The sequence below is a fragment of the Erpetoichthys calabaricus genome, chromosome 2 (assembly GCF_900747795.2).
Source record: "Erpetoichthys calabaricus chromosome 2, fErpCal1.3, whole genome shotgun sequence".
Taxonomy (NCBI): Eukaryota; Metazoa; Chordata; class Cladistia; order Polypteriformes; family Polypteridae; genus Erpetoichthys; species Erpetoichthys calabaricus.
This window is the reverse complement of record NC_041395.2, coordinates 208,363,372-208,382,464: the sequence shown is the minus strand read 5'-3', so window position 1 is coordinate 208,382,464 and position 19,093 is coordinate 208,363,372. Positions and strand designations below refer to the sequence as shown.

The following is a 19,093-nucleotide window of genomic DNA, read 5'->3' as shown; positions in this document are numbered from 1 at the left end:
TACAAATATCAAACAATTTGATTGTGTTTATTTACAGTATTCTCCATGACTGATATTTTTCTCTCCAGCATCACTTATAATGGGTCAATGGAAAGTCCTGTGCCATTATACCCTACGGATTTCCCTCCTCCATATGAAGCAGTGATGGGACAAAGAGCAGAGAGCCAGGTAAATTTAAATTCCTTTAATCTTTTTTATTGTTTTTCCCTCATGCCTCATAAACTCAAAAGACTTGGTTCAAATTCCAGCCTAGTCATCATTGTGTGAAGTTTTCACATTATACTGGTTTCTAAGCATTTTTCTTCAGACAGTCTGATTTTCTTCTCATATGCTAAAATACATATGTCTTAAGGCAGTTGACAAGTCTAAATTGACTCCAAGTGAGTGAATGTTGTAGTGGTTGTGAACATGCCCTGCAGTGGACACCTGTCCAGTGCTGTTTTGGATTAACTCTTGGCCTTTAATAAGATTAAGCAGGTTTGCTAATGAATGGATGTGTGGAGGTTTATCCATTCATCTGCCTATCAATTTTCCTAACTTACTGATCCAGAGAAGAGATGTGGGGAAGCTGGAGCCTATCCCAGCAAGCACAGAACACAAGGCAGGAACAATGCCTGGACATGGCACCAGTCCATCATAGGGTGAACACACACACACTCTAGGGCCAATTTAACAACTCCATTTCACCTAGCCTGCATGGCTGTTTGTACTGTGGGAGGAAAACACAGCACCCAGAGGAAACCAGTGCAGAAAGGGGAAAACATGCTAACTCCATGCATAGTGCACCTAGGATACGAATCGTGGTGGAGGTTTAGAATAGTAATTTGTTTGCTGGTAGACTTTGGGTTGTCCAAAGCAGAATGTATGCAAAAAGCAGCAGATAGAAATGTGCTTGAACCTTGCAACATTAACTTCAATTATTTGTGCCCAGACAGAAACAGGTTGTCACAAACTGATATCTACTTAAACCCTGTTTAAATCCTTGAATGCAGGATTCTTGTCTCAGGAAATGAGAATGCAGATAAGCAGCACAGGAAATAATTGGCTGACTGAAGGTATGCTCTGTGATTGTTGTAGGTGTTAGGTCTTGTTGATAGGAGTGTAGTTTAAGGAATGCTCCACACAGAAATTATATATTTTCTTATATGTTACTTACCCCATGTAGTTTTTAGTGATGGTCGAGAAAAAAATTATCTCATGTTTTAATGTTTAATAGTTTATGATAGTTTTTGAGTATACGGTCACTCATGTCACTCGTTGCATGGCTGCACTCAGGTCCTAACCTGGGGTCCTGAGTTGGTTTGTCATATGGTGGGTGCAGCAATGTGCTGTATCAGCGCGTGCCTCCATGTTTATCTGTGCAGTACAGCACGTTGCAGCTTATGAATTGCAGTGTGAATTGAAACAGGCTCCTTGTAATGAAGCAACAAAGAAAAGTGAAAAGTTGACATGCATGATTGCCATAAAGAACTTTAGTGTTTTAGCTTGATGGTAATTTGACTTCATGCCGCCACTGCAATCACTTTTTTAAAGCTGCATTGGTGTCAGTGCTGGCTGCCCTTCCATGGCTTGTACCGTACACATTTTTTTTTGTCTTTTTTTCTCACTTTATTGTTGTATGTGGAAAGAAAACCCATTTGTATTTCTGCCCATGTCAAATGTGGCTATTGCAGAGGAAAATGCTCTTTTTGAAAAAATGTCTACAGCAACTAATTTTGCATTTTAAAAATTACTTTTGATTTTTTAATTTCAGAAATACTTAATTATTTTATGCTGAATTTAAAAAAGTAACACTAAAGACAAGTGTGTAGTGAGCAGCTTTTTGTTGTTATCAAAAATATATGCAACGGCAGATTCTGTATTTTCATAATTAATGCTTGTTTATCTATAAAATGCTTACTTGTTTTGTGTTATGATTAAGAAATTCAAGCACTAGTAAAAGTAACTTTTATTTAAAAAAAAATATACAGGCTGTTTTCGAAATGCCTATTTAATTTGTATTATGTCTTAAAAAATACAGGCAGTATAGTAGCTTTAACAGCAAATATGTTTTTATTAATAAGACCAAAAACAAACACATTTGCCAAGAATACAGAAAATGTACATGAGGGTAAATAAACTGCTCAAACAAATTAAAGGAACACTTTGAAAACACATCAGATCTCAATTGAAAAAAAAATCATGCTGGATATCTATACTGATATGGACTGGGTAATGTGTTAGGAAGGAAAGGATGCCACATCATTTGATGGAAATGAAAATTATCAACCTACAGAGGGCTGAATTCAAAGACACCATGAAGATCAAGTGAAAAAATGATGCGGCAGGCTAGTCCACTTTGCCAAAATTTCATTGCAGTAACTCAAAATCGTACTCAGTAGTTTGTATGGCTCCCACGTGCTTGTATGCATGCCTGACAACGTTGGGGCAAACTCCTAATGAGACGATGGATGGTGTCCTGGGGGATCTACTCCCAGATCTGGACCAGTGCATCACTGAGCTCATGGTCAGTCTGAGGAGCAACCTGGCGGCTTCAGATGGACCGAAACATAATGACCCAGAGGTGTTCTATTGGATTTAGGTCAGGGGAGCGTGGGGGCCAGTCAATGGTATCAATTCCTTCATCCTCCAGGGACTGCCTGCATACTCTCACCACACGAGGCCAAGTATTGGCATGCACCAGGAGGAACCCAGGACCAACTGCACCAGCATAGCGTCTGACAGTAGGTCCAAGGATTTCATCCCAATACCTAATGGCAGTCAAGGTGCTAGCCTATAGTGGTCTGTGCGTTCCTCCATGGATATGCCTCCCCAGACCATCACTGACCCACCACCAAACCAGTCATGCTGAATGATGTTACAGGCAGCATAACATTGTCCACGGCTTCTCCAGAGCCTTTCACATCTGTCACATGTGCTCAGGGTGAACCTGCTCTCATCTGTGAAAAGCACAGGGTGCCAGTGGTGGACCTGCCAATTCTGGTATTCTATGGCAAATGTTAATCGAGCTCCACAGTGCCAGTCAGTGAACACAGGGCCCACTAGAGGATGTCAGGCCCTCAGGCCACCCTCATGAAGTCTGTTTCTGATTGTTTGGCCAGACACATTCACACCAGTGGCCTGCTAGAGGTCATTTTGTAGGGCTTTGGCAGTGCTCATCTTGTTCCTCCTAGCCCAAAGGAGCAGATATCGGTCCTGCTGATGGGTTAAGAACCTTCTACGGCCATGTCCAGCTCTCCTAGAGTAACTGCCTGTCTCCTGGAATCTCCTCCATGCCCTTGAGACTGTGCTGGGTCACACAGCAAACCTTCTGACAATGGCACATATTGATGTGCCATCCTGGAGAAGTTGGACTACCTGTGCAAACTCTGTAGGGTCCAGGTATTGCCTCATGGTACCAGCAGTGACACTGACCATAGCCAAATGCAAAACTAGTGAAAAAACAGTCATAAAAGATGAGGGGGGAAAAATGTCAGTGGCCTCCACCAGTTAAACCATTCCTGTTTTTGGGATCATCTCATTGTTGCCCCTCTAGTGCACCTGTTGTTAATTTCATTAACACCAAAGCAGCTTAAACTGATTAACAACCCCCTCTGCTACTTAACTGACCAGATCAATAGCCCAGAAATTTCATTGACTTGATGCTCTACTCTGATTAAAACGTGTTCCTTTAATTTTTTTGAGCAGTATATAATGGTTCTGTTTAGGTGGGCCCACACATAGTCTCGTGATATACTGGGGGACCTAGGATGGTCTACCTTGATGGTGCTTGTATAGGGTCTCTAGCCAGGAGCAGCACTATTTGGTTGGCTCTCTGCTGCTTTACAGAAGCCAGCTGTTTTAAATGCTAGATTTTAGTTGTCCAAATTTGTTCCTGTTAAAATCACATTTATCTATTTACAGGCAACTGTGTTTGATGCACCTGTGAATGAACTATCTTGTGAGAGAATTACATCTACCGTGTTCAGTGGAGAAGGTAAATTAATTCAATGGTTGATTCTGATACTTTATGACTCCTGTGTCCTGGGTTCAGATTTGTGATGTTTACACATTCTTATTATGTCTGTGGGGCTTTCTTTGGGTACTCAGTTTTTATACACATATTCAAAAGACATGAACATTAGAGTAATTGACAACTCCAAATTGACCTAGTGTGAGGATGAGAGGATACAGTAAAACGGACTGGTGACCCATGTAGTGTTAGTTCTCACCTTGTGCTTAGTGCTGCTGCAATAAGCACTCCCTTCTTGTTGCCTTCAACTCAATAAGTGAGATATAAAATAGTTGGATGGAAAGAAAAAGACACTGTTGGCTGATATATCTGGATTTCTCTTTATTTGTGGTTTTAAAATAGAGTGTGACAAACTCTAAGGACATTAGCATTTGTCACACATAGTTTCAGCACACCAAAATCTGGTTTTGTGGCTTTTTTTGCAGTGTCAATGGACAGTGGCTCACTAATGATGTCAGAGATCATCGACATTCCCGATGATAGCTCTCCATCAGAAGACTCCTGCTTGCTGGAGGTTGGAGCTGGAGGGTCTCTCAGATCTGTGGATTATGTCAATTTTAGATCTATGAATCCTTCTCTGCAGCAGCATCAGAACCAAGACTGCTCAAGGAATACAGATATGTTGATGCAACCAGTTTCATCAGTAATGCAGCCTATCCGACCTAGTCCCAAAAGAGACCCTAAGAGATATTTTAGAGGAGAACGGTCAAATTCGTGCTCTTCCCCAAGCAGCTCTGCTTGTGACTCACCTTTTAGATCCAGCTTGCTGCACTATCAGCCTGCTAGTAGTTGTACTCGCCTAGACACCCTAGGAGGCAGCTCTGTAAAGTCCCGAGTTAACTCATCATCTCGTGTGCCAGAGATCCGAGTGCGACCTTCAACACCCAGCCGGCGTAATTCTGAAGGATCTCTTAGCTCTCAGGGTTCATCACAGCTCCAACCTTTCCCACAGAGGCGGCATAGTGACCAGTCCCGGCCTCCAACACCTCCACGGGCACTCATGCCTCACCCTTTAATGAGATCTCATAGCGACCCAGGACTCAGCACTTCCAATGAAACAGGTATGGTTTAAATACTGATTAAGCATTTTAATAAATGTCAAATATTTGGTAACAATAGCAGCTTATGTCTATTGTAAACCTAACACATTCATTATGATCAAATTTAGGTATAATACAAAAACAAAACAATTAACAAGGAAAAAATTCTGTTTGTTCTCTGTAAAGACACATAACAGTAAACACTTTGTCTGCTTACACTGAGCAACCAGTTTCAGATAATGACAGAATTACATTTTTTAGTCTCCTCAGCATTGGTACATGTCATAGTCAAATTTTATATTTTGAGCTCAGTCCTGTACAACCACAAATCAATATTAAGAGGAAAATGTATGATTGGTTCAATTTATGTGTTGCATTCAAACTTTTCACTAGAACATCTAATATTTTATCCCCTTTTTACCATATTACTTGATTTAATATTTGTTCCTGTTGCCTTGACCTTAAACCACATCTTTTAGGAGATTTTAGTGCCTCAGCCTGCAGCAAAGGACTAAGCGATGAGGCTTCCCAGATTTCATCTGATACGGGTAAGTGATGCCTAAAAACTGAATGTAACGTATGGCACAGATATATTTTTAAAACACATTATGTATATAGCTGTATGTAATGCACAGGGTTCTTCTGAATTATTGTTTTCTATATATTATATTTATCTTACACAATCATTACTTACTTTACTGCTTTATAGAAGCCAGCTGTATGGTTATTCCTTATGTGATGGCAGGGAAATCCATTTGCCAGATGAGATGGTCCAGTAGCATCCTGGGCTCCATTGATGTGGATTCAAGATACGCCATCAAAGATTTCCAATCCAAAAAATCTGAAGTAGCTGACATTTTTTATTAATGCTGTATTGATGCTGATTAGGGGTATACAGTATTTCTCTTTATCTTAATGAAAAAGCTCAGGAAAAGGTTGCTGTAGCCACACCACTTTGCTAGAAGTTCCACCTCAATTCCTGTTTGCAGTCTTATATTTATTGTTGATTTGCACAACTGCAATGCTGAAATAAATAGAAAAATAAATAAATAAATAAACTGAAGATCTGCTTGTTACTGTAGTTGGTAGTATATTTATTAGTGAAAAGTAAGTAAAGTGTACATCTAAGAAAGCACTCTTGATGCTCTGTGGTGTACAGAATCTGTCTGAGTATAGGTTTGCACCAATCTTGATGGCCTCTGCTGTTCAAAACCTGTCTGGGTATAGTTTTCTTGCTTATATCTACAAAGATGGTGGATGATGACATCCGTGTGCTTGTTGGAGAATTCAGTATCTGGTAAAGCTTTGCCAGTGATATTACACAAGTCAAGATCTATAAATTTAGTAGAGGGAAGAAAATGAATAGATCTTGTAAAGCTAGAATCAGAGGAATCAGGACATGAAATTGAAAAAAAATGTCTCTTTGAATTCCTGAGATAAGAATGCACAGCTGAATCAGATAAAAGAGTTTGGAAAAGTATTTGATTTCTAATGCCACCTATTATCCCATAGCTTAGGGGGTAGGGCTGCTTCCATGTACGGTGGTAACTCTGAGCATACATCGACACTCCTGTGAATCGCCCCCACATTGCTTGCCTTTGTTGCACTCCTGGTCACATCTCTTTGGCAAATGGAATAAGAATCAGTGTGTAAGATCTTCTAGATGCTAATGAAAAATATTGCAGTCTTCACTGCCAAGAATTGTCTGATTTCAGAATCTCTGGTTTGGATGAGATATGATAGCAGAGTTATTGATGGTAAGCCTGTGGTTCTGTCCTGTAATTTGTTTGATAGTAACATTGAAGTCAATAAACAAGGATTGCTTTATAATACACATTTTATTCATTACTGTACTGCATCTTTTTTTGTGAAATATATGTGGTGAATGGTATTATGTATAATGTATTTGCTTGCTTTACTGAAGGCAAGTACAAAAAAATAATAGTTTTCTTTGTGACATACAGAAATCTATTTATGCAAAATGGTTATGATTGTCTATCTGTCATGCAAAAACCTGCAAACCCCAGGGCCTTGAGCTTTGATCTTGGTCTCAGTTGAGAGATTATGCTGTGATACACATAATACTACCCATGAACTGGACATGCGGGAGACCACAGCAACAAAACTGGGCCTTGGGTCACTTCTCACAACAGGCATTGACACAGCCATGTGCCTTATTATGAATGTGGTTTGTATAGAATACATCTCTCTATTATAAAAGGAAATCCTGAGACGAGACTTTGGTCATTACATTTTTTCAAGTCACACCCTCCTGTCAACCATATTCAACCACGTACAGGACCCTTTCACCTCTCCTTCGTATAAATGCTTTTCACAGACACAGTTCCTGCTATCTTAGCTCTTATAAATTTTTACAATTTCCTCACTTATGTTCCCAATAAAAGAAGACTTATTATGTCCAAATCTTCTATCAACAGAAGAAATGAGCATACAGGTGCAATCCAAAACATCAACTTATAATATCCTGCAAAAATATCTACAACCGTTTACACAGTATGGTCTTCCACTGCCCCAATTACTGTTGAAAGAAGGATGTATCCAAGAAACGTAATGTAGTACATCTCCCGCGGATAACACTAGACACCAAAGGAGATCTTGATATGCCATTCATATTAAAACGTTAACAGTTTCCCGTTAGAATAGCTTCTGCAAAGACAATTAACAAATCACATAGATAAACATTCGAAAAAGTCAGTTTATTTATTAGAGAGAAAGAAACAAAATTCACTCATGGGCAGTTATACGTTGTGTTGTCACAATGTAAGTCCAAACACAGAATCAAAATTCAATGTGATATTGACGAAAATTTAATTCATAAAATTGTTTTTGCTGAAGTTTTACAGTAAAAATGTAAGTTTAAAAAGTATTTGCGTGTTAATTTCAAATCCAAAAAGAACAAAATCGTAAAACGCAACGAATAATACATTTTATTTATATAGAATAACTCTAATGCAACATGAAACATAATTTACTTTCAAATTATTACGTTTTACTATTTTTTAATATTAATTGCTCGTTGTAATGTAAAACAGTTAGTTCTATTATGCATATGTAGGGGTTGGCAAGCGAAGCGAGCAGGGGAAAATCCCCCTAGTTATTTAAATTGAAAAGGCAATGTAAGCTAGAAGGCTAAAATCCATTTTGATCCTGGAACATGGGTAACTGATTATAATTACAGTACAACTCACAAGAATGCAAGATGCACAATACACATGATGAAGAAAATACATATTATTTCCAATCTTCCAGTAGCACCCCTGTAAATATGGTTTGTGCCACATTCTTCTGATTTACTATGGAGGAATTATGGAATGTGGTATGAAATTAAATAAATGGGTTGTCACAAAAATGACCATAAGACATTGCGAAGGTTTATGGCAGCCACCTGTATAATTGTTCCCGGCTGCAAAACTGATTAATAAACAAAGATATGTTCATTCAACTGAGTCCAAAACAGAACTGACTCTCTTGAGAGAAGATGGTGGCTTTAAAGGCCAGCGAAGGAAGTGATGTCATCAACACCGGAACCGTAAGTGACGTCATTGGCTGCTCCAGAGCCGGGCGGGATTTCCCTAGAATGGTCTGCAAAAGATCGAGAGGGAAAATTAGTGCACTTCACCACCCCTGGTCTGGCATGGAATCACATGTATTCAAGCCCTTTAGTTGTCTCCTAAACACACGTGTGTGACAGGGTACACATTGTAAAGTGTGGCAATTCTGTGTGTCACCCTTGCCTTTTACAAAAGTACCAAAACAATATTTCAAATCGAAATTAATAGTTGATAATACAAAGCTAAATTTCAGTAAAGGATACATAATGACTGAAAACAAACACACTATTTCTTTGGGTCTCATTATATTGTTGTTTTTGTCCATATCTACTCGATGGGTTGACTTGCCAACTTGCCAACTACAAAACACCATGCTACAAGTGTCTTTTTCACTCAGCTCAAAGATTTTAGTCTTTCCTTCTTTCTAATCCAACTATGGCCTCCCTCATAGTCTGAGTAGCAAGAAATATTTGAATGCACAGGAGAAGGAAATGAATCGAAGTCAAAGTTTGAAAAAGAGTAGTAATTGTGAGTCAAAAAGTACATTTATACCAAAACCAGAAAAATAACCAATAAGCACAGTCAAAAAGCATAGCAAGGCTTCATAATAAGAGACACAATCAAAGATTTGAACATAAGAATTTTTGTTGTAAGTAATCACAGATGGATAGTGAAATCTTGTGCTGGTATTTATACCATCCCATAGATTATTTCATATGTCACAACATGTGAAACTGTACCACCTTTCAACCAAGAAATGGGCCCACAAAATGGCAACATTCATAAGTAAACAAATAATGAAGAGTGACAGTAGTGAAAACAAAAACATTTCTTTACCTACTGCATGAATAAAAAAGGGAAAGGACTAGAAACATTCTGTAAGACACACAATAAATATTTCCATTGCTAAACCTAATAAAAGACTTGGGTATTTTTGTTTTTTTCAAGTTAACCAGTCGTAAAAGAGTCCTTCCCTAACTCATCTGTTGATTCTAAGCTAAAATACCCTCTGGCCAGCTCCACCTTGGAACTATCTTCAGGAACAGATACAACATCAAACTCTCCTGTAACCTTCTCTGTAGAGTTTCTTCTAGCAGCCCCTCATTCCACATCATAATTAAAAAGCCACCCACACTTGGTGGTATAAGTGTTATCTGGCATCTACACTCTGCAGTAGTACTGTACCTATTCCATCCAGATTTATTCTGCTGTCATCCAGTTTGGAGGAACTCCCCTGGCTTTCTGCCCAATCAATGTGACATCTTTAAAAGACTAGCACCTTTTGTGTGATTAGTCTGGGGACATTTACAGTACTTAACAGGTAATCTTCTTTTACCCTCTAATGGCTGTCAATCCCATGCTATTCTTGCAGTAAATACTTTTGTTAGCTTAATAAGTACTGCACCCAGTCTACATTCTGTAGCTTTGCTATTTTATATTTACTTATTTGGCTGATGCCTTTATCCAAGATGACTTACAACATTTATGATACAATTAGTTACATTTCTTTTGATTTTCCAATTGGAGCACAGGCAGGTAAATTGACTTGCTCAGGGTCACAAAGAGTCAATAGCAGGATTTTAACTCACAGCCTCAGGGTTTGGATTCCAAAGCCTTAACCACTACACCAAAATACCCCTTTATTCCCTGGCACTGCCTGGCTAGGCCAGTACCCTCTTGCAAGGCTTACAGAAATATTTTAATGTTCAGCAGATACATTTAAAATCTTTCCTATAACTTCAATGCCTTTGCTTGTTTAAATTTTGCATTAACTCCCAGACATTAAGCAAACTGCACAAACACTTTACGAATTGTAACAACATTGTTTGCACAGGTCAGTCTGACTGGGCTATTTTTCTGGAATGTGCAGCATTATTAAGAAAAATTAATTGACTGTAGACATGTTTATGTGTGACAACTGACTATATCCAGACTTTACCTACTGAACAAATAACGGACAATTAGGAACTATGAAGACAAAGAGTAAGTTGAGCTGAAAGAAAAAAAAAAGATAAAAATTATTAAGTGTGAATGGTGCAAATAGTTAAAAGAAATGTACAAAGAGAATCATGAGCAGAGTCAAGACCTTATATCTCACTGAGAAAATCATTGATTTTCATAAAAATAACAAATAAAGCCATCTGATGAATTGATTAGTTTTAGTTTCTTGAATTTAATAGCTGAGCATCAGCCTGAATTATTTTAAGAGACTGAAGACTCTATACGTAAAATGACAGATAAAGATAGTGATTAAACCCAACAGCATGAAAAAAATGAGCAAAATCATAGGTTCTTATGTTTAATATTGCCAAGTATACAGAGTACAGTGAAAATCTTATTTGTCTGAAATAATCAACATGCAATATGTCACTACTCTCCAACACTATGATCAGTGACTAGAACCACCTTTCCTCAAAATGAATCTTCCTTATCTGAAATAACTACCTTACATCAAACCAATACGGCTGAATGCCCTCACTGTGCTATAGCATTCTTATTCTCCTGGATTTAAACATTATGTACTTTATGGTTCTATTGCTGTCACAGAGAATCATTTAATGACATTTTACTTGTGTATTTTCTTGTGTATATCACTGGAGTGATCATACTCGTTACCATTATTATTTAGTAGTATTATGTTATTTCTTCCTGTTGCCTCACAGTAAGCAGAATGGGGTTTGTATCACGGATGCTACTTGTATGTTCTCCCCACATCCACATGGGTTTAATCCGGGTACTCCAGTGTCCTCCTCCAGTCCAAAAATATGCAGGTTAGGTGAATTGGTGATGCTATATTGGCCGTAGCATGCCTGTGTATTCACCCTGTGATGGACTGGCACCTTGACCAGACAATGTTCCAGCCTTACAATCAATGCTTACTATGATTTGCTCCAGCTGTCCTGCAACCCTGATCTGGATAAGAGGATTTAGAAGATGGATGGATGGATGTTTTTCCTTCAGTTTAACACCTATATTGGTTTGGTTTTGCATACACATAGCCTATGATCTGAAACTAGCTGCTTCGATAGCATTGCAGATTGAAACCAAATATGTATGCAGTTTATATTAAACTGATAACACTTATCTAACTATTGGGTAAATAATTATTTGTCATTTAATACCAATAATGTGTCTTCTTTCATTAGTGAATCAATACACAGAGTAGGCTTCTTCATGACACATACCATTGCACATGGAAGTAAAGCCAATGCAGTTAGTTTATCAAGTGTAAATTAGAATATTGCTTGATGCGAGAATAAAAATATCAAAAACATCTTATCAGTAAAGGCACTGGCCTAGCCAAGGATATACTTGTCAACAGCAGTCTGCTGTCTGTATCCAGCTCGGCATTTACAAGGAGGAGGAGAAACAGGGGCAAAGAGTGGCAGGTGGCCATCAGTCAGCATTTTGTGGCTACTCAGTAAACTAAAACAGAGCCTGACACTGAACCTGTCACTTTCCAAGCCATTTATCCTAAAATGATGTAGGTCCACGCTAAAGGAGAATGCAAAATATGAAGACTAAAGGTGTTCACTTCCTACTTATGAGTGTAGCGAAAGAGAGAACGAGCACATGGTTTAAATGGACTGTTTTAAATGCAGCCATTATGTTTTATCTAATGCCTTACATACAAGATTTTTCATGTTGCTAGTATATGTATTGCAGTAGAACAACACATTTGATGCTGCTTAGATATAATTTTTTAAATGTCAACTGGATTTTTTCTATGGAAAGTGACAGTGAAATTTCATCTTTGTGCAGTGTGTGTTAGAAGATGGAGTCCTGACCTCTATGCCATATTGTAGACTAAATGAAAATGTCATTTTGTTACTATTAATCAAAGTCCTTTATTAACACACCCAAACAATGACAAAGATTTTAAAAATATCTGCTGAATTACTGGACATACACTTTGCACAAAGTGTTATTTTAATGTTTTATTTATTTTGATAAAGCTGATATTTATATTGCATTTATTTCTGAAATATTTAGTGTTTAGTCTCAATTGTTGTAAAACCACAAGTGAGGGGTTCAGTAAAATGTATTTAAAATGCTGTGTAATGTTTTATATCCTTTGTTGTCTGTCCTTATAGTTCCCTGCTCTGAAACCTATTTGCTTCCTGCCACTCATCTGGTACCTCCTACTTCCATCTTACGTAAAAACTCCAGTAAAAGTAACAAACTCATGTTAAAACACATACCTGCTGCACAACATAGGCTCTCCAAAGAAGGAACAAAGTCTCTTGGGGACCTAAAAGTAACACGTGTTCTAGTTGCAAGATTCCTTCAACGATCCAAGAAAAATCTGGCAACAGGAGGTGATCCTGCAGGGAACAGTAGCCAGGGGCACAAAAGGCGCCCTGATTTTGGAGGAAATAATCCTTTTGAACAGGTAAGATCATAATTGGGAATGGTCTCCTCTAGACTTTGTCATATACTCAGATAAGGAGATGGATATTTGAGGAGTAAACCGCAAGACAATGATTATATTTTTATATTAATGTCAATGTCAATTTATTTATATAGCACATTTAAAACAACATAGTAATGCTGTGGCCAAAGTGCTTTACAATAATAGAATAAAAGAAAAACAAAACAATTAACATAAAACATAAATAGAAATAAAATATATGAACATAAAATAAAATACATAATAAATAGAAGTAATGTTATATACATAAAAAATAGAAGTAATGTTATATAATCACAAAGAGGAAACCATCAGTATTACTGAAGGTCACGGAATGCAAGTGAATAGAAATGAGTCTTTAATCTTGTTTTGAACAATTCAATTGTAGACGACTCCTTTATATGATGAGGTAAAGAGTTCCACAGGCGAGGTGCAGCAGCTGCAAAAGCCCTGTACCCCTTGGTTTTACACTTGGTACAAGGGACAACCAGAGACAGCTGACCAGAAGATCTAAGCACTCTAGATGGCTGATGTAAAACACACATATTATGTACATTAAAGAACCATCAACAACAAATCAAATCAAATGAATAATATATTGAACAATTACTACCGGTATAAAAGTAAAGTTGAATAAATTGGACTCTGTAGCTGCATGAATAAAAGGTAAAGTACAACTTCCGGTTAGTGAAAATAGCCCAAAAGTTGATAGAAATCTACGTTTTGTACCTAATACTTGTGTGCAAAGTTTGGTTGACCTAAGTGAAAGTGTACTCAAGTTACCATGTTTACATACACACACACACAGACACACAGACATAATTCCAAAAATGGTATTTTCAGACTCAGGAGGTCTAAGACATAGAGACTCAGGAGGTCTAAGACGTAGAGATTCATCAAAATCTCGATATGGAATTTTTGGAGGATTCCAATACTTTCCCTATTCTTCGTATACGAGAAAGTCAGGGAGGTCTAAAATGTCGATATTCATCAAAATCTCAACATCGAATCTGGACAATTACAATACTTTCCCTATACTTCATGTATGAGAAAGTAAAAAAAAGAAAGTGATATATATATATATATATATATATATATATATATATACATATACATATATATAATGCAGAAAACAGTAATATCAAGTGTATTACATAATGTCTGAATTTTGAATAACATTATTTGTGCAGTCATTTATGTAATTATTTTTTCTTATTATAAGAATTATGGTGAAACATTCTCCTCCTAGGTCCTGCGGGCTTCATGGCAAGTTGCAAGGCCAAGTCGCCAAGAAGGTATTCACCTGCAGAGCTGTGGAGATTTGAACTCCTCTTCTTCCTTAAGGAGGCTTTTGTCATCGGGAAGATTAGACCAAAGCCGACCACATAGTTTGAGTGGTATGTACAGAGAATCAGCCCTCTGAGGAGAGGTGAGAGACTGTCTAAAAGTTCTACATGGCAGGAACTCTGCATGTGACGTTAGCAAAAGAAGAAGTTCCATACTGCTGTTATGACACACTGCCCAAGTGAATGCTCAGGTCACTCTCTTTAAAGCCAATCTTTAATAGGGAAAGTTACCAGAGTCATGTGTCTGGAAGTGTGTTGCTGGAAGCTGACCGCAACTGTTAGACAATGTGGTGTACTATTGCTACAATGACCTACTGTTACCATAAGTGAGCTAGGTAGACTTTGTTTTAAATCTGTATGGCTTAGGACTAAATTGAGCAATGCATCACTGGCAACACTCACATTTGAAAGATGAATTGAAACCTTTATCCATAAGAATTTTCTTCAAGGTAAAACTCCACTGAATGCGCTTGTCTGTCAGACTGACAAAAAATGAAAAATGTAATAATTTAATTGTTTAGTGCAGATCGAGAATTGCAGTGGATGGTTAACACCCAATGCTCACTCTCTAATGGTGAAGGAAGAAAGCCATGGACTCACTGGGAGCCACTGCCATGTGTACCAATGAAGGCCAGATCAGCCTGAACAGAATGACCTTGGGCAACGGAACAAGTGCTTCTTCTATTTCAGCACCAATATAAGCTAAGCTGTCATCACTCTGATTTATGTTTCAATTGTTTTATCAAACCTGCAATTAACATATCATATGTATACCTGCTTTCAAAGGCCATTCTGGGCAAGAACTCTCCAGCCACAAAGATTGCAATTTATTAGTATAAAAGCCCCCTAGTGCCCAAATCTACTGCACCTTATTTTTGTTAGACACACTGTAACTGTTTGATCTTATCATGATTAGGTGTTTACATAGTTCTGTCATAATTTTTTCTAAGAGACCCCCCCACTTATCTTTCTTTAGTTGTAGTTGATCTGGGCAGCAACACTTCAGTTATGCATTTCTGGCCTAATCACTGTGTAAAGGAGCTTTTAAATTATACTACTCAGATTCAGTCAGATTGGGTTGATGTAGGCTGTAAGAGCTGTCCACAATGCCTGTCAAAATTGTTTCATGCTGATGGAACCTCCTTAGTTGCACTTTTCTATTCTGGTGAATGTGGTCAATGCTCTACTGCTTAGGTATGACCCAATTTGACAAGTGCTCTCCAAATACACCCACCAGCCTTATCCAGTCTATCCCCATAGCCATATTTTTCTATCACCATGCTTAATGCTCATGTCAAATCTCTTTATTTTGGAAATTAGTGTTTATGGAAAACTTGCTTGCCCCAGGTAAAAAAAAAATCACTGTGTTTCTTATACAGTATCAGACCTTGTATAACTTAAAACTAGCTAATATTACTCATGTACTGTGTACAGTCATTCATACATGTACTGATTGATTTGTGAAAACAGAGGACTTTAACAATGCAATTTTTATCAAGAACAAATATCCTGTGGAACATTTCAATATTCAGCTCATTTCATATACAGTACACACAACACCGACCATGCTCTGATTAGCCTCATATAATCAAAAATCCACTTGTGCATGAGAATTTCTGTATCTTCTGAGAAATGTTACACAGCACATAAACTCAAAAGTAGGTGCTGTATCATGTGCCTCCTTTTGCACTGCTTTGTGCAGCTTGTGGTTCTCAACAACCCTGTAATCACAGCTTTGTGGCAACAGAGACAATAGCCGTGGTTAAGACGAGCAGTTGTTGAGAACAGATCTCTATCTTCTGGCAGGTGGGGTAAAGAAAACTGAATGTGACCTTCATGGTAAGCAGAGCTGGCCAAAAGCAATCAGTAAATAAGAATGCATGAAATGGAGGCCATCACGTAGTTGAATCCTTAGAACAGAAGACATGTCAGGAAACATTGCATTGCTGATGCCAATTTGTAACTAATGGTGCTGTGCTATTTATTTACAGTGGTTCAGTAAAATGGCCACTACTGGAAGAAATGATGGCCGTCCAAATATAAGCACAGACCAATATGTAGAGTTATTTCTGCTCTTCCTGCATATCTGTTTTGATTGTATATAAAAATAGAAGAACTTTAGCAAAGAAATGGCTAGCTCCAGGAACAAACAGATCCCGTCCCACTGAAAAACCACATAGACAATCTCCATTTTTCCAGGCTGGGATCCTTCTTGTCTTTTAACAATGCAACTGGCCTGTGCTGCTCTCTAAACAACGGGGCAATGCAGATATTTGTGGGCCTCACACTCTGCACAACCTTTGCTTTTCTAAATATTGATTTATTTTTGTATTTATAGTACATCTACTATAAACTGCTCACCTTGCACTCTTGCTTGAACTGGGACAGTGACATTTTATAAGTAGAAACAGTAATTTGAGTGTACTCGTGCATCACCTACAGTACAGCCAGATTGCTGAACTGTTCCAAAGCAAAAACCTAAGTTCCAAGGCAGCTTAAATGAAATGTGCATGACCTGATAATCATCTGTAACTTTCCTAGGTTTTGGTATAAAATCTCAAAGACTTTTCATTCTATTAATTTATATATATATATATATATATATATATATATATATATATATATATATATATATATATATATATATATATACACACAGTATACATATGTATGTTATTGTGCAAGGCTTTTCTGAGTTAGACACACTTTTACATAATCTTCACAGAATGGCAGATGGGAATTTTTGCATTTGATTTGCTAATTTATACTACTGAGTTTTGATTACAGAGTGTTGCCTGCTTTTGTGTACTGAAAAGCAACACCAACTTATACTTTTTAAAAAAACTAAAACCAGAGCTGCCATGGGCCCAGAAGCTCTAGCAATCAGAAATGTTCTTTCTGTGAATTTGGGAAGTTAGTACTTAATTTTTTTTAAGGAACAACAAATTATATTTTTAAATATAATCTCAGGTTTCTGCATTTTTGAGCAAACTAAACAGCAAAAAGATGCTTGTTACACTCATTGTATTTCATAGATATACTCCAGTATGGTGAAGTCTATAGAAAGAGACATGTCTAATTGACAGCAATGAGCCTGAGCTTTTATTGTCTTCCGCAGAGGTCTCAGTGGAGTTCAAAACTAGCAGAACTCTTCAAGAGTGTTAGACTAGTGCCAAGTCTTCACATAATTATGAAAATAAAAGGTAAGAGGTTGCTAGGATATTCTGCATTTGTAGTCCAGAGTAGTTTCATTTTTCACCCTACAAATTAATGTGTTTTATTCTGAAAAATCCTGGAACAGCATACTATATCTTGAACAGCAAAGACTGACAGGCATGAGCCTTGGAAGTTCTACTGTCCCACCCACAAGCAGCAAGTAAATAGCTCATGAAGATCAGTGGTGATTAAAAAAGGGTACACAATGTTGTATGATGTATTCTGATTAATAAACTCCAATGATATGCTGGATATTTTTTTTCATTGCCTGCTATATCATATTATTAAGCCTCTGTAAGTGTTTTATACCAGTGACCCTAATTATCCACATTCTGACTCCAAAATTAGGGGGGACATAAGTGTTCTTGCATATATTTTAAAAGCTGATTATATTTATATGCAATTGCATATAGTAAAGTAAAAAACAGTCATTAGATGGGAATCTGTATATCTTGGGGCATCCTCACTCACACACGCATGTTCACTGACACCAGGTCAATTTTGAGTCATCAGAGAACAAAATGGGAGGAAACTGGAGAACCTGGAGAAAAGCCCTGTGGGCATGGGGAATGAGAAAATTCCATATAGACCGTGGCTTGGCTGGAATTTGCACTTGGAATTTTGGAGTAGTAAGGTAAAAATATAAACTACTGCAACAGAGCACCACTTTATTATACTACTACATACATATGACAGCTATTTATTATAAAATACTGTTTCCACATATAAGTATATTAAGTGGTTTACAAACAGATGGATATTGTAACATGAGCTGGCACAGTGGATAGTGCTGCTGCTTCACTGTTCCAAGGATTCGAATTTCTATATGTTCTGTGTAGAATCGGGATGGAGAGTCTAGATTCCAAGATCCAGGCCTTTAATGGACCTCTTGGGTACAGTCATCGGCAGTGTGTCTGTCTGAGGAGAGAATGTTGACCTTATTGAGAGGTTTACTTATCTCTGCAGCGACATTCATGTGTCTGGTGACTCTTTCTATGAAGTCAGTAGATGGATTGGGAGTGCATGGGTGATTGTAAGGTCACTGGAAAGGGTGTGTGGCACTCTCAATATCCTTGCAAGAGGATGGAGGTCCAAGTTTTTAGAGTCCTACTGCTTCTTGTTTCGCTTTATGGTTGCAAGACTTGGATGATATCCAGTGACTTGATATGAAGAGTGGACTCCTTCGGTACTGTGTCTCTTCAGAGAATCCATGGGTACTGCTGATTTGACTTTGTTGAATGAGTGGTTGCTCATGGAGTCCTGAATGAGGCACATTATCTGCATTGTGAGGAAGCGTCAGTTACGGTACTACGGCTATGTGGTGCGATTCCCAGAGGGTGATCCAGCTCGCAGGATCCTCATTGCTGAGGACCTGAACAGGTGGACCAGGCCAAGGGGTCGCCCATGTAACACCTGGCTGTGGAAGATTGATGGTCATTTCCAGAGGGTGGGACTGGACCACATGTCTGCCTGGGGGTTTTGCCAACCAGGATCCT

The 19,093-nt window shown here is 37.9% G+C and overlaps 1 protein-coding gene and 1 long non-coding RNA gene across 4 annotated transcripts in view; one reads left to right on the top strand and one right to left on the bottom strand.

The window, feature by feature from the left end:
• The window catches only part of fam189b (family with sequence similarity 189 member B), a 38,129-nt gene extending 21,166 nt beyond the window's left edge, over positions 1 to 16,963 (top strand). The window contains exons 7-12 of the mRNA XM_028793370.2: positions 69 to 168; positions 3,904 to 3,976; positions 4,438 to 5,073; positions 5,532 to 5,600; positions 12,719 to 13,017; positions 14,285 to 16,963. Of these exons, the coding sequence (XP_028649203.1) occupies positions 69 to 168; positions 3,904 to 3,976; positions 4,438 to 5,073; positions 5,532 to 5,600; positions 12,719 to 13,017; positions 14,285 to 14,458 (1,351 nt within the window). The 3' untranslated portion in view covers positions 14,459 to 16,963. The remainder of the gene's footprint in view (positions 1 to 68; positions 169 to 3,903; positions 3,977 to 4,437; positions 5,074 to 5,531; positions 5,601 to 12,718; positions 13,018 to 14,284) is intronic.
• Positions 1 to 19,093, bottom strand: part of LOC114646752 (uncharacterized) — a 182,404-nt gene that overhangs the window by 84,680 nt on the left and 78,631 nt on the right. The window lies entirely within an intron of this gene.